This window comes from Zalophus californianus, chromosome 2, assembly GCF_009762305.2.
Source record: "Zalophus californianus isolate mZalCal1 chromosome 2, mZalCal1.pri.v2, whole genome shotgun sequence".
NCBI classification, from domain to species: Eukaryota; Metazoa; Chordata; class Mammalia; order Carnivora; family Otariidae; genus Zalophus; species Zalophus californianus.
This window is the reverse complement of record NC_045596.1, coordinates 163,755,716-163,771,359: the sequence shown is the minus strand read 5'-3', so window position 1 is coordinate 163,771,359 and position 15,644 is coordinate 163,755,716. Positions and strand designations below refer to the sequence as shown.

At 35.3% G+C, this 15,644-nt stretch overlaps 1 protein-coding gene across 8 annotated transcripts in view; it reads left to right on the top strand.

Annotated features, from left to right (window-relative positions):
* Positions 1–15,644, top strand: part of HOOK3 (hook microtubule tethering protein 3) — a 104,410-nt gene that overhangs the window by 45,266 nt on the left and 43,500 nt on the right. For 7 of the 8 annotated variants that reach the window (XM_027598037.2, XM_027598030.2, XM_027598038.2 and 4 more), the window contains 5 exons: positions 617–700; positions 2,990–3,153; positions 8,909–9,049; positions 10,624–10,825; positions 15,215–15,325. In XM_027598037.2, coding sequence (XP_027453838.2) covers positions 617–700; positions 2,990–3,153; positions 8,909–9,049; positions 10,624–10,825; positions 15,215–15,325 — 702 coding nt within the window. The remainder of the gene's footprint in view (positions 1–616; positions 701–2,989; positions 3,154–8,908; positions 9,050–10,623; positions 10,826–15,214; positions 15,326–15,644) is intronic. The other variant, XM_027598034.2, reaches the window with a different exon arrangement.

Sequence of the window (15,644 nt, the reverse complement as noted above, 5' to 3'; positions counted from 1 at the left end):
TTTTTTGTATCTATATTACACAGAGGTTTGGTCACATGAAAGGAAAAGCTGTTATAATTTTTATATCAATTTTTTTCTTTTTTGTAAATTATCAATTTTAATTTGTTCATGTGTTGCTAACTTAGGGTTTATGGGACACAACTCAGTAATGTTTGACTTGTGTTGAGAATCAGAATAATAACAATATTTTTAAAACTGTGTTATATAAATTAACATAAAGGTTTAATGACTGAAGAACTTGTGTTGAAATACTTTTAGCTATATATTTCAACAATTGAAACCCTCATCCTCTAGCACATACATATGTTATCAAGGGAAAATTTCTTAGTTATTACAGAATCAACATTACCAAGAATCATGTAGCCCAGATAGGAAAGTGTAAGAAAACTTGATAAGAGGAAAGAACCAGATTCAGAGTACCGAAAAGACAAGACTTAGGACCAGAAGATGTTCAAAGTTAGAAATGGCTGCTTTTGACTCTTCAGAAGAGTTCTCGATTTCTCCCTGCCCCTCAGAAAGAAATGAAAGTATTTTAATTCTTTATTGTGCCTATGTAATTATTAATTGTTGCTACTTCATATTGAAATGTTTATTGCATCTCTTTGTTTCTAACTAGTTGAAGAAAACTACAGAGGAACTAAATGAAGCTTTGTCAGCAAAAGAAGAAATTGCTCAAAGATGCCATGAACTGGATATGCAGGTAAGAGATCTTTTCTGTGTACCACCTATTTGAAATGCACCACTATAAGCAACACCAAATGTACTGTGTACTACCATACAGTATAGTTTGGCTATCATGCAATCCTAATTAAAAAAAAGGAGGGAAACAGATTCTTGGTTAAAGATAGTAGACTCATCAAATATATTAATTTTCTTTCCTTCCTGCATCCCCACTAAATTTATAATAAATGAATGAAAATGGTATAAGGACACAAGAAAAGAAAGGAGGGATATCTGTGCTAGCTTTAGGGAGGGGTGGGGGGAGGTTTTTTTAAAGCCCTCATTTGTAGAGTTTGCCAGTATCCATAGTGGATACTCAATTTACATAAAGGCCAGCTTTTTATAGATAAGCCCTAATGTGAAATTCATGAATGCATAGCTTACAGTTACCCTTGCTTTGACTACTTAAGGAAAATCTGCATTTCAAAAGAGAAAAAGAGAAAGATAAATAGGAAAGTAGTCCTAGAGGAAGTGGAGAAATTTGGGATAGTAGCAGAGATTAATCTTATTAATCCATTTAATACCCTCAGTGAAATTAGTAAAGGTGCTAAAATCAGAAATCAAACACTAAGTAAATTAAAAATAGAATTGTTAAAAAATTTGGCCCTTGCCAAATTATAGAGCTGAAGCAGTTTCTTCACTGTCTAGAGAAGGAAAGCTATAGCGCACTCTAATGGCAGGGAAATCAAGAGGAATTGACTGAGGAGAAAGAGAAGCCTGGTAGGTTGGTACAGAAACCAAAAGAGTAAGGTGTCCTGGCAGCCAAGTGAAGAAACTGCTTCAGGCAGGAGGGTGTGATCGATTGTGTCATATGTTGATTATTCACAGTGACATGGAAGTGTCAGTAGTGATCCTGATGCGTTCTTCTGTGGAATGGTAGGGCCAGTAGCCCAACATAGAGTTCAAGAGAAAGTGGGCAATGGCAAGTGAGAATTAGAAACGGCACTTAACTTTTGTTTTTACAGCTTTATTGAGCTGTAATTAATATATAATAAACTTCATATTTAAGGTATACAATTTTGATGCATGTTGACATATGTATGAATGTGTGGAAACATTACCACAATTAATGTAATGAACTCATCACCTCCATGTTTCCTCATGACTCTTTGTATTCCCCCTCTGGTCCCCAACTCTGCATTTTCACTATAGATTAATTCGTATCTTCTAAGAGTTGCATATAAAAAGAATCATACATTGTATATACTCTTTTTTTTCTGACTCCTTTCATTATTTTGTGATTGATTCATTTTGGCAGTATCAGTAGTTAATTCTTTTTCTATTGCCAAATAGTATTCTATTGTATGAATATACTAGAACTTTTCCATTCACCTGTTGATGAACATTTGTGTTGTTTCTAGTTTTTCTCTATCACAAGCAAAACTGCCCTAACATTCTTTATAAGTCTTTGTGTGGGCCTGTGCTTTTATTTCTCATGAGTAAGTAAATACTGGCTGGATCATGTGGTAGTTGCATGTTTAATTTTTTTGGAAAATGCAAAGCTGTTTTCCAAAGTGCTTGAAACATTTTACATTCTCACCAGAGATGTATGAGACTTCCATTTGTTCTACATCTTTAGGGGCACCTGGGTGTGTCAGTCGGTTAAGCATCTGACTCTTGATCCCAGCTCAGGGCATGATCTCAGGATCATAAGTTCAAGCCCTGTTGGGCTCCACGTGGAGCCTACTTTAAAAAAAAAGAAAGTTCTACATCTTTCCCAACACTCGGTATAGCCAATATTTTTTGTTTGAGCCATTCTAGTAAGACTGTATTGGTATAACATTGTGGTTTTAATTTGCATTTCCTTAATGATTAATCATGAGTATCTTTTTGTGTGCTTAGTTGCCATTTACGTATCTTATTTGGTGAACTATCTTTCCAGATATAAAGAATGAACTCTTGGGGCGCCTGGGTGGCTCAGTTGGTTGAGCGACTGCCTTCGGCTCAGGTCATGATCCTGGAGTCCTGGGATCGAGTCCCACATCGGGCTCCCTGCTCAGCGGGGGGTCTGCTTCTCCCTCTGACCCTCTTCCCTCTCGTGCTCTCTGTCTCTCATTCTCTCTCTCAAATAAATAAATAAAACCTTAAAAAAAAAAAAAACTCTTGCTTACTCTTACGTATTGCTCTGCCTGTGCAGTATTCCAAAGTAATGTAATAGTTTTAAGTGGAAGTTGATTAAAACAGGCTTCCATAATGCTAATTCACAAGTGATTATGCTGATGCCAGTGTAATTGGAAGAAATAATTGCTGTCTTCCTATATTCTAACAGGTTGCAGCATTGCAAGAGGAGAAAAGTAGTCTCTTGGCAGAGAATCAGGTATTAATGGAAAGACTTAATCAATCTGATTCTATAGAAGATCCTAACAGTCCTGCAGGAAGAAGGCATCTGCAGCTCCAAACTCAGCTGGAACAACTCCAAGAAGAAACATTCAGGTAAAAGACCACTCACTAAGGTCTAATTTTTAAAAATTTGTTAACTATCTTTTAATGTTAAAAATGTAGTGTTAGGGGCACCTGGGTGGCTCAGTTGGTTAAGTGACTGCCTTTGGCTCAGGTCATGATCCCAGAGTCCTGGGATCGAGTCCCGCATTGGGCTCCCGGCTCAGCGGGGAGCCTGCTTCTCCCTCTGACCCTCTCCCCTCTCATGCTGTTTCTCTCTCTCTCTCTCTCTCATAAATAAATAAAATCTTTAAAAAAAATGTGTTAGGACTTTTGGGTAGCTGCAGACCAAATAATAATAACTTCCCCCAAATTTTCCCACATGACATGAAATATAACTTCATGTCTAGGAAAAATTCTATCAAATCTATACTATACCCTCAGGGGCATCTGGGTGGCACAGTAAGTAAAGTGTCCAATTCTTGGTTTTAGCTCAGTTCATGATCTCAGGGCCGTGAGATTGAGCCCCACGTTGGGCTCTGCCCTGGGCATGGAGCCTGCTTGGGATTCCCTCTCTCCCTTTTCCTCTGTCCCCCCTCCCCCGCCTTAAATAAATAAATAAATCTTTAAGGAAAAAAAAAATACACGCTCATTATTACCTGAAAACAGAATGCCTCAACCGAAATATAACTGTGACTGAAACAAACATGAGCCACACATCCCACACACCTGTCCCACCCTATCCTGCTAGGTACTTTGAGGCAAGTGAAGGCAGACTGACAAAAAAAATTGAAGGAAGACAGAAAAACACGAGTGAAGGGGCCTGAGGGTAATAAGTTGGAGAGATTACCAGAAAGATTAAATTCACTCAAAATCTGAAACTACTTTTAAAATAAAAAAAGATTATGGGGCGCCTGGGTGGCTCAGTCATTAAGCTTCAGCCTTCGACTCAGGTTGTGATCCTGGGATCGAGCCCTGCGTCGGGCTCCCTGCTCCGCGGGAAGCCTGCTTCTCCCTCTCCCACTCTCCCTGCTTGTGTTTCCTCTCTCACTGTGTCTCTCTCTGTCAAATAAATAAAATCTTTAAGAAATAAAGATTAGACTACAGACTTCAGGGGAAAAAATTCATAGTTAAGTACATGGTCTTAAAGGACCAGTCACCGTAAAAACATAAAGGCACTGAGTTTAAAGAGACACAATATAAAGGCCAGGAGCCTGATTTATAGAGACAGCCTTATTTAAAAGGCAAACTGATTTAAAGGGACAGTCTTCTAAACATCTTGGAGAGGAAAAGGCCAAAAGGAAGGAAGAATGGCCCTTTGGCAATTGGATAGTGAAAGGGAAAAGAAGAAAAGGAAAAATTTGGTGTCCGGCCAGACAAAACAGAACCACAAAATTGAAGGATTTAGCAGTAAGAAATAGAATATCTTGCCTTAACAGGAAAGAATAAAAATGATTTTTAAGTCTTCTCTAAAACTTTAGAAATCGTCCACCTCCTATGGTCTACATCAGCAAATCAAGATGTGGTCTGAGGACCCCTTCAGGTTCACTGAGACCCTTTCAGAGAGTCTTCCAGACCTCTTTCCTAACTATCTGCAAGGGTAGATTTCCTTCATATATTTCAGCCAAAAAGCCATCACAACAGATGAATATAGAAATAGCTATGACAACCCAGCTGTCTTCTATTAAACTGGATTATTTGAATCATAAAAGTGTAAAACATCACCACTCTTCTCACTTTTTGTTTTAGAATATAGTTATTTTCCTATAAACTGTGTGTTGTCTATAATATAATGGGTTTATTACTGTTATTTTCAATGTATTTAGGTGTTTGTTTTAATTTCTCAATATAATAGATGAACTTATATAAACAAAAGTTCTTTATAATTTCAGTAATTTTAAGAGTGTGAAGGAGACCAGAAAGTTTTGAGTACCTGTCATCTGCATCTTGACTTTTTTTTTTAAGATTTATTTTTCATTTATTTTTGAGAGAGAGAGAGAGCACACATGAGCTGGGGTAAGGGGCAGAGGGAGAAGCAGATTCCCCACTGAGCAAGAAGCCCGATGCAGGACTTGATCCCCAGACCCCTGGGATCATGACCTGAGCTGAAGGCAGACACTTAACCGACTGAGCCACCCAGGTGCCCTGCATCTTGACTTTCTAGGACAGAATCAGTAGATAGTAGAATTTAAGTATGACTTTATCCTTTTGTTTCTAAATTGTGGCTAGTTTTTTAAAGTATGGTTTGGGGAAGGATACTTAGAATTGTCCTGCATTTTCATAATGAAGGAAATAGTGTCTCATGCTTTTATCATTGCAATACATACGCAGCTTATATTTTGAAGCACTTAAACAATTCAAATACTTTATTAGTACTACATATTTATATATTTCAGTATTAATTTTTTTTTTGAGAGAGAGCACAAGAGAGGGAGAGCTCACGAATAAGAGGGGCACAGAGAGAGAGGGAGAGAGTGTGGAGCCCAACGCGGGGCTGGATCTCATGACCTGAGCTGAAATCAAGAGTCGGTCACTTAACTGACTGAGCCACCCAGGCGCCCCTCAGTATCTATTATTCTTTATAGTCAGATATAATGCTTCTGGCTCATCTTTATTATGACCTTCTACCTTTAATTTCTTTCTTTCTTTCTTTTTTTTTTTTTTGGAGCATTGGTAGCTTTTAAGATTTAAGTCTCAGAGTTTATTTTTAATCACAAAAGGGACATTGTACCTTTTGATGGTGAGATCTGGCAGTTATCATTTTAACCAAATCATCAAACTTAGCAGCACCACCCACATTGTACCCAGTGTCACCCATGTATTTTTGTCAAATATTTAATCTGAATGTAATTATGAAGAAATAATCAGAACAAGGAATATCCTTAAAGATGGCTAAGACTACTTGAAAAAGTCAAAGTTAGAAAAAAAAAAGGAAAGACAAAGATAAAACTAGTAAAGATAATGTGAGAATTTTCATTGGATCTTGGATCAGGGTGGAGAGAGGGAACTAGAAGATATTTTTACTACAGTTGGAGAAATTTAAATATGGACTACATATAAGATAATATTAAATTCACATTAGTTGTCTTAGATATGATGATGGTATTATGATGATGTGTGAAAGATGTCCTTGCTGAGGTATTTACTAGGAGTGAAGGGTCATGACCTCTGCAGCTTCCTTTCAAATAGTTCTCCAAAAAATGCATGTTTGTATTTTTTTTTTAAGTGAATGAGAGAAAGAATATGAAACAAAATGTTAATGGTGGGTGAATTTATTAGCAAAGGGTAGGCAGGTATTCACTGATCTATCTTTCAAATTGTCTATAGACTTCAGATATTTAAAGATTTGGTGGGGGGGGAGTTAAATCCAATTTTAAATTTAAATCCAATTTTCTAGACGCTGATAACAGCATTTGCTTCCACTTTTCCCTCCCTACATCAAAGTCAACAAAAATAATTTAAAAAAAAGAAAAATACTAACATCAAAAAAAAGTACTAACATCTCATTCATGCATATTTTAAAAATAATCATAAATAAAACAATAGCAAATTCGGTACAGTACTATATTAAAATAAACTTTCTCCCAGGATTGTTAACCTGTCGAATATTAAGTCTATTACAATAACTATTAAATATTTTACTTCCTTCAATCCATAAGTTAAAGGACAAGGAATAGTATAAAATAAGCTTGGTAAAGGGGCGGGTCCCGCATCGGGCTCCCTGCTCAGCAGGGAGTCTGCTTCTCCCTCTGCCTCTCCCCCCTGCTCATGCTCTCTCTCTCTCTTTCTCTCTCTCTCTCTCTCTCTCTCTCTCTCTCTCTCTCTCTCTCTCTATCTCTGTGTCTCAAATGAATAAATAAAATCTTTAAAAAAAAAAAGCTTGGTATGTGAAATTATTATATGTATGTATGTGTAAAGAACAGGGGGAGGATGAATGTTAATCTAATATTTGAATTTTTTCTAGACATTCCAAAAATCCTGGCTTTGCCACTTAGTATCTCTGTAACCGTGGGCATGCCTCCATTTCATCCACTATAAAATGGTCTAATAATTACCTACCTTCTAGAAATTTTGAGTATTGAGTTAACAAATGTAAAGTACTGAGAATATTGCCTGGCATATACAATTTAGTTATTTTCTAGAAAATGAAAGAAATGACATAAAAATTTTGGAATGACAAAAAACAAATGATCATTATTTATAAATAATAGGCTTGTCCACCTAGAAAATGTTAAGTGAATCAACTGAAAAGTTCTCAGAACCAGTAAACACTTAATGGGGAGAGGGTAACTGTAAGGTGTTTGCATAGGTCATAAGATTTTCTATCAATAGCTAGTTAGTTAATATCATCAGGAAAAACTTGGCATTTGTAAATAAGTATCCAAGAATAAAAAAATTTAAAAGAAATATGAGGGACTTAGGAAAACTCTGTTACACATAAAAATTATTTCAATATGTGGAGAGAGATAACACGTTTACATGTTTTGTTTACATTTTTTTTTAAGATTTTATTTATTTATTTATTTGAGAGAGAGAGAGAGAGCACATGAGACTGGGGAGGGTCAGAGGGAGAAGCAGACTCCCTGCTGAGCAGGGAGCCCGATGCGGGACCCGATCCTGGGACTCCAGGATCATGACCTGAGCCGAAGGCAGTCGCTTAACCAACTGAGCCACCCAGGCGCCCCTGTTTACGTGTTTTTAATGGAAGATTGTAAGAATGCCATTTTCTGAAATTATATAATTTGAACTTGATTCCAATTTAAATTTTATTTTCAGCTAGAAGTATTGAGGAGCAAGAGATTCCCAGATCATTTACACACAAAGTATAATAAGGGAGTACTGGCTGTGTCCAATGTTGAAATGTTATATTTCTGTACTAATTTTAAAAATTTGGTACTGGTGCAGCAAAATACAAACTAGTAACACAAGCAAAGATCCAGAAAGCAACCCAAGTGTATTTAAAAAAATGTGTAATATAATAAAGGTGGCAATTTTTAATCAATAGGTAAAGGTTAAATTGTTAAATGGTTTGGGGGTAGTGGGTAGATATTTTGGCAAGAAAAGTTAGATTCCTACATTATATCATATACTAAAATGAATTCCAGGGGAAATTGAGAATTTCAGTGTTAAAAATGAAACCATATAAATACTAACAATATAAGATAAAAGAGAAAAATTTCTAATCATATACTAAAAATGGAAACCATAAAGTATAAAATTCAACAGTAGAATTACATAAAAATTAAGAATTTCTGTTAATATTCAATATTTAAATAAAATTAAAAGTAAATAATATTTGTGATGTGAGAGACAGTCTTGTAAATCAAAAGGAAGGATTTATGTTATGCAAAACAAAATAAGAAGTAGGAATGGTATTATCCATATTTGGAGGGGAAAGATCTACGAATAGCAACCACACTGGAGGATACACTCAAAAATGTTTACAGTATGATCTATTTAGATCAATACATGATTTTTATCTTCTTTGCTTTTCTCTATTTTGTAAATTTTCAACAAGGAACATATGTTAATTTCATAGTCAGAAATAAAACTTTAAATGAATTATATGTGCTGTATTTTGAAAAATCTTTCTTGACATCTAATTTTCTGAATAGAGGAGTAATTAGTTAAGTTTCTGCAAGCCTTGGACCAGTGGAATCCGTTTTCTGGACAGTTAAAACTTGGAGGTAGAGCTTATGGTCACAGAAGATTCAAGAGTTTATTCTCATGTTTTTTTACTTCCTTTTATTGTTCAAAGGAGAATTGTTAATAAATAGAACTTTCCTGGTCTATTTTGTTTTGGTTACAGACTAGAAGCAGCCAAAGATGATTATCGTATACGCTGTGAAGAGTTAGAAAAGGAAATCTCTGAACTTCGGCAACAGAATGATGAACTAACCACTTTGGCAGATGAAGCTCAGTCTCTAAAAGATGAAATAGATGTTCTTAGGTAAACAATCTTCCCATCTTGTTAGAATCTCAGGCCTGTCATCACCCAGAACAGCTCTACCAATGATGTTAACAAACTCTAGGATCTCTGAACATAGCATGGTGTTTAAGAGGACTTAGACCTTCCGGTCTACTTGAGTTCAGATTTCAGTGCTACCATTTATTTAATCTCTGTGTAACCATTTTCTCATCTGTAAAATGGAGATGATGCACATATCTACCTCAGATTTATATGCAGAACTGAGTTTATATTTCTAAACAGTGGGGACAGTATCTGGCAAGTAAGTGTTATATAAATGTTAAATAGAAATTAACCTTCAACCACCACTTCATACTTGTATAGCTCTGGAGCTTTTCTTACTACACCTCCTTTTGTTTAATTTCAAGTCCTCTTCTCACTCAGTCTTCCTCTTCCTCGGATGCTGTCACACCCACGAGGCACCGTGTCCTTGCTGGACCATTTTATCTGCACTTTGTCTGTTCTCTCACCAAGTGCCTTCACTCCCTGCCGCCTCGTTTTCTGACCATTCCACTTGTATAGCCTATCCTCTGTTGGATCATTCCAGCCATTTTTACTTTTGCTCTTTGAGTACTAAGAAGGAGTAGAGAAAATCATATAGTGATATAGTTTTGTCCTGCTACAAATTCATGATCTTTACTCTTCGTTGGGTTGGTTCTTACCTGTGCTCACTATTCTGCTCATCATAGATAGTTCTGTCTCCCATTCCTCCCATAGCTAGTACATATTTCCATAACTTCTCACCTGGATGCCCACCCCCCATACCTCTCCGTGCCTTAGTCTCAGTAGATGACATTGTCTCCTACTGCATCAAAGAAAGGGGCCATGAACTATGGGACTCTCCATGTCCTATACTTCCTGCACCTCCTAACTGCCCTGCATTGCCACCTGTCTTTTTTCATTTTTGCTTTTAGAATGTAGACTTGTTATTCTTTCTCATGTCCAGTACTGATTCCTTTTTCAGTGCTCTGAGTCTCAACACTTCTTGCTTACACAAGGACCATGTTACATCAGTCATCATTTCTCTTCCCATCTGGATCTCCCACCTTAGCAAATGTTTGTATGTTTAGGTCTCTTTCCTCTTAGAAAAAAAGACTTATTCCTCTCTCCTTCCCTCCAGAACAAATTTTATATTACAACAAGGTGAAATTTACATGGTCTCCTTAACTCCCTAAAATTTGCCACCTTCTGCCACCATTTGCCACTCCTGGAAAATAGCTGTTCCTGTGGTCATTAATAACATTCTAATTGCCAGATCATTTGGACCCTGCTCAATGTATTTTGCTTTTGAGCTACATGCGACTCTGCTGGTTACCCCTCCCCCCCACCACCACCACTTGCTTTCCTTAAATTATATAACATTCTTCATTACACATTTTGCTGTAATTTTGGTCATATTTTTTAGCCTGAACAAAACATTAATCTGGACTCACCTTTGGTCTTATAATTTCATTAGAATATGTTCTTTTCTGGCAGTCCCTCTTGGGTTAGCACTTTTAAAACCGCTTTACAACTCTGGATGTGTTTCTGATTTCTGATTTCCCATCTCATTCTAGACATTCTTCTGATAAAGTGTCTAAACTAGAAGGCCAAGTGGAATCATATAAAAAGAAGCTAGAAGATCTTGGTGATTTGAGGCGTCAGGTTAAACTCTTAGAAGAAAAGAATACTATGTATATGCAGAACACTGTCAGTCTAGAGGAAGAGTTAAGAAAAGCCAATGCAGCTCGAAGTCAACTTGAGACATATAAGAGACAGGTAAAAAGAATAGTAACAAAGTTTCTTCGTGATGTTTTCAAGCAAGTTCTCCATTACAACATTGTGGCTTACCAAAAATCCACTTACTTTGTTTTCACAGTATTGTTTTTTATCTATGAAACTTAGGGTTTTTTATTGTTTTTTTAACTCAGTTTTTGATTTTAATTTTAATTCCAGTATAGTTAACATTGAAACTTAATTCTTATCCAGAGGTTATTGACTAGTGTCTGTAGCAGATCCTTCTATTTTTTATTTTTAAGTTATTATATAATACAAAATACACAGAAGTAAAAGAATAATACAAGTATCTATGCTTAAAGAATAAAACAGACTCTTCCCCTCCCCGTTATAGTTATCACTGTGCTGTTTTGTAGTTTTCATTATCATGCAACTCTTTATTCATTTGGTGCATATATATTAGTTCATATATATATAATGTATAATGTTTTTGACATGGTTCAGAACTATATAAATGATATAGTAAAAGGACTCTTCTGTGATTTACTTTGCTCAGTATATTTGGGAAATTTGTTTATGTTGATAGGTATAGCTTTATTCCTTTGTACCGCTGTATGGTATCCTGTTGAGTCACTATACCACAATTTACCCATTTTCCCGTCAGAGGACATACAGGATGTTTTAACTTTTTTTTTTTTTAATTATAAATGCCACTATGCATATTATTGAACATGTCCTCTTCGTGTGTGTGAAAGTTTTTCAGCTATAAGGAGTTTCTTCCTTAGGGTGTCTTCATTTAATTAAATATTGCTAAATTGTTCTTCAAAGTGATTGTATTACTAAATAGCAGTTTTTATGAATTCCTGTTGTTGCACATCACCAACACATAGTATTGTCATACTTGAAATTTTGCCAATTGGATGAATATGAAATAGTGTCTCCTCATGATTATATTTTGCATTACCCTAATTACAAATATATTTACTGATCACGTTCTTTTGTGAATGGCCCATTTTAAATCTTTTATTCATTTTTAAAATTGTATTATTTTTCTTACTGATTTCTTAAAGTTCTTTATATGTTCTTGCTATTAATCTTTTGTCAGTTACACTTGCAGCATTTATTTTCTGCCAATCTGTAAACTGTCTCTACTTTTTTTGATGTTAATTTTAAGATAATGAACTTTAAATATCTTTTTATGATTTGTGCCTTTTATGTCTTAGATCATTTCCTACACAAGGGTGTAAGCCAATCTCTATTTTCTTAACAAAGATTTAAAGTTTGTTTTGCACAATTAGGTCTCTTATCCATATGGAATGAGTTTTTGTGTAGGCTGCTAGGTTAAGGATCCATTTGATACTTTATTGTCTATATAGACAACCATTCAACCTAGTGGCGTTTATTTAATAGTCTCTTCCACAAGGACCTGCAATTTCTGTCTTACCACATACCTAAAGTTTCCATCTTAATTGTAAGTTTGTTTCTTGGCACACTCTTCTGTTTCATTGGTTTATTTGTCTACTCTTACACCAGTACCCCACTTATTATTATCTATAGATTTTTAGTCATTTCATATTTGATAGCACAGATAACACACACCTTGTTCTTTTTCAAAACTATTAGACCTTTTCCTTTGCTTTATACCCAAAACCTTTGGGATTAGAATTACATTGACGCTGTTGATTAACCTGAAGAGAACTGACATCTTTATGACAATGAATGGTCCTGTTGGTGAATACAGCTTTCCATTTACTTAGGTCTTCAATGTCTTTCAGTGAAGTTTTATAATTTTCTTCTAGATGTCATGTACATGTTTTGTTATATTTACTCTTAGGTACCTTATTCGGATTTTTGGATTTTGTAACTGCAATTAGCAAAAGAAAGGATACCATTTTCAGTTTGTTGCTCATTTAAATGATTGAAATTGATTTTTATGTTCATTTTACAACCATGCCAGATTCTCATATTACTTCTAATAATGTCTGTAGGGTCTCTCGTCAGAAATCATATACAAATAAAAGCAGTTTTTTTTCTTTCTTTCTACTCCATACCCTTTTTTGCCTTCTTAATCAGCATGTTTGACCTGTAATACAACTCTGAATAGAAATAATTATAGTAGACAATCATTTCTTGTCGATTTTGTACAGAATGCTTTAAAAGTTTTACCGGTATATTATTAGCACATTTTACTCAGGTTGTCTGTCTTTTTTTTTTTTAAAGATTTTATTTATTTATTTGAGAGAGAGAGAGAATGAGAGATAGAAAGCATGAGAGGGAAGAGGGTCAGAGGGAGAAGCAGACTCCCTGCTGAGCAGGAAGCCCGATGTGGGACTTGATCCCGGGACTCCAGGATCATGACCTGAGCCGAAGGCAGTCGCTTAACCAACTGAGCCACCCAGGCACCCAGGTTGTCTGTCTTTAGATGCTGAATTTAATCAACTCCTTTTCCTACACCATGGAGAGATTCCTGTACTGCTCCTCCTTTCTGTTAACATGATGAATTATATTAACAGATTGTTGATGCTTAAACCATCCTTGCATTCCTGAGTTAAACCTCATAGAGTCACTGAGGATTTGTTGTTTTCACATTGTTAGATTTGCTTTGTTCATTTTACTTGGAATCTTTTTCCTCTCTGATTCAGTTGAAGTTCTCTATCTCATACTTTCCTGATCTGATTTTGGCATCAAAACTATATACTAGCTTCAAATCAGTTGAAGAAGTTTTAATAGAACAGCTCTGTACACCATGAATGACTGGCAAGTTTTTTTGCTGGATACATTTCTTCCCAACATTTTATTATATTTTCATACACAATAAAGTTGAAAGAATTAGTGAACTTAAATGTGGTCTGAAAATTACCCAAAATAAAAGTACCTCAGAGAAACCATATGTGAAATTTAAAAATATTAAATTAAAATGAGATGATTTGAGTTTCAGAAGAGAGAACAGCAAGAATTACAGAAAGACATTATTTGAAGAAAAGAATGACTGAATAGGGGCACCTGGATGATTCAGTAGGTTAGGTGTCTACCTTCAGCTCTGGTCATGACCCCAGGGTCCTGGGATCAAGTCCCACATCTGGCTCCCTGCTCATCGGGGATCCTGCTTCTCCCTCTGCCTCCTTGTGCTCTGTGTGTCAAATACATAAAATCTTAAAAAAAACAATTTTAGAACTAATGAAGGACATCAGAGATAGTATTAACAATGAATTACAAAATAAATAAGGAATCTACAACTAGAAATATTGCAGTACAATTCTGTAATACATGAATTCTACCTATTTTGATCTGTGGCTTACTATACTTTGTTTTTCAATGATAGTATTTTTCTTTCCACAAGTTCTCTTTGAGTATTCTTTCAAACCTGCCTGATCATCTTCCTTTCATATTTTAGATTTCTGTCTTTATTTTCTTTATGTATTTCATAATTTAGATTTCTGTCTTTATTTTCTTTATGCATTAAACCTCACATTTTATAACTGATAATTCCAATCAAATCTTTATAGGTCTTATTCTACTATTTTGTTGTTGTTAGTACTGTTTATGTTTTTCTAACTGGTGTTCATAGTAGCTTCTTTATGGCCTTTGCTCTTTGATTTGGCTCATCTTTCTCTTCGGGAATACTTGGGGGTCTGGGTTGGTACTGTGTTCCTCCAGACAACATATGTTTTGTTTAGGCCAGATATTTCACAGCACTACCAACCAAGACTAAATTAATTGCTTGAGTTAGGATTTGCCAGATAAGGCATGTGGTAAAAAATGGAAACAAACCTACATATTAGCAGGCCATATTTAGAATCGAAATTTCAAGTTACACTTCATTAAACCCAGAGTACTCACTGTAAGACAGGCAATCTTCCTTACTGCTTTTTCCAGCTAATGGATTTTTTCCTAACCTGTTTACTGACTCAGCACCTTTTAAAGCCCAAGGTGGTTTAACAACCATATCTTCCTTTAAATTCAAAGCTCTAGGTTCCTGGTATTAACAGTTGGTGGATGCCTCATGGTACCCCATAGCTTCCGTACAAACTTCTCACTGCAGTTTTTGCCCCTGAAGGTTTCCCTTATTTCTTGTAAGCTTAGCTGTGCAATTGGACTTTTTCCCCTCTTGTTTCTTTGGCTTTGTGCTGAAAGAGTTTCAGACTCCTTTGTTACCTGTATAACAGGAAATGGAAGCCTGTCCTGTAGGTTCTTTTGTAATTTTGTACATTGCTATTCTGGATGATCTGGTTTTAGAACCCATGATGTCTGGGTAGGTGTTTGTTACTTGTTCTCTCTGTTGGGGTAGGCTGCTGTAGCCTACACTTTTTTTTTTTTTTTTTTTTTTTAGTATTTTGGGGGGAGGGAGTTTTCATAGCTTTGCAGAAGAAAATAGTGAAAATTTTTAATGTTTCAAAAATTATACAAATTAATGGTACCTTTCTGAATCAGGTAGTAGAACTACAAAATAGATTATCTGAAGAATCGAAGAAAGCAGATAAATTAGATTTTGAATATAAGCGGCTAAAAGAAAAAGTTGACAGTCTTCAAAAAGAAAAGGATGTGAGTATAATAAGGCATTTTGGTTTTGAGCACTGCTAAAATTAAGATAATGATATTTAATTCCTTCTATTTATAAATTTTTAAATTAGAGACCCTGTTTTTTAAATTAGAGAAGATTTACATTTGTATTTCAGAAATAAATCTAAAAGATTAAAAGAATAATTTTATTTCCACTAATTTCTTTTGTATGTCTTTATCTTTTCTACCACTGTTGCTTCTTATACATTGTTTTGCTCATTACTTTCTATAAATTTGTGTAGCTTTTTTGTTTTCTTTAGATTAATACAGAGGACACAATTCTTTTTGTTGTTCAGCATAT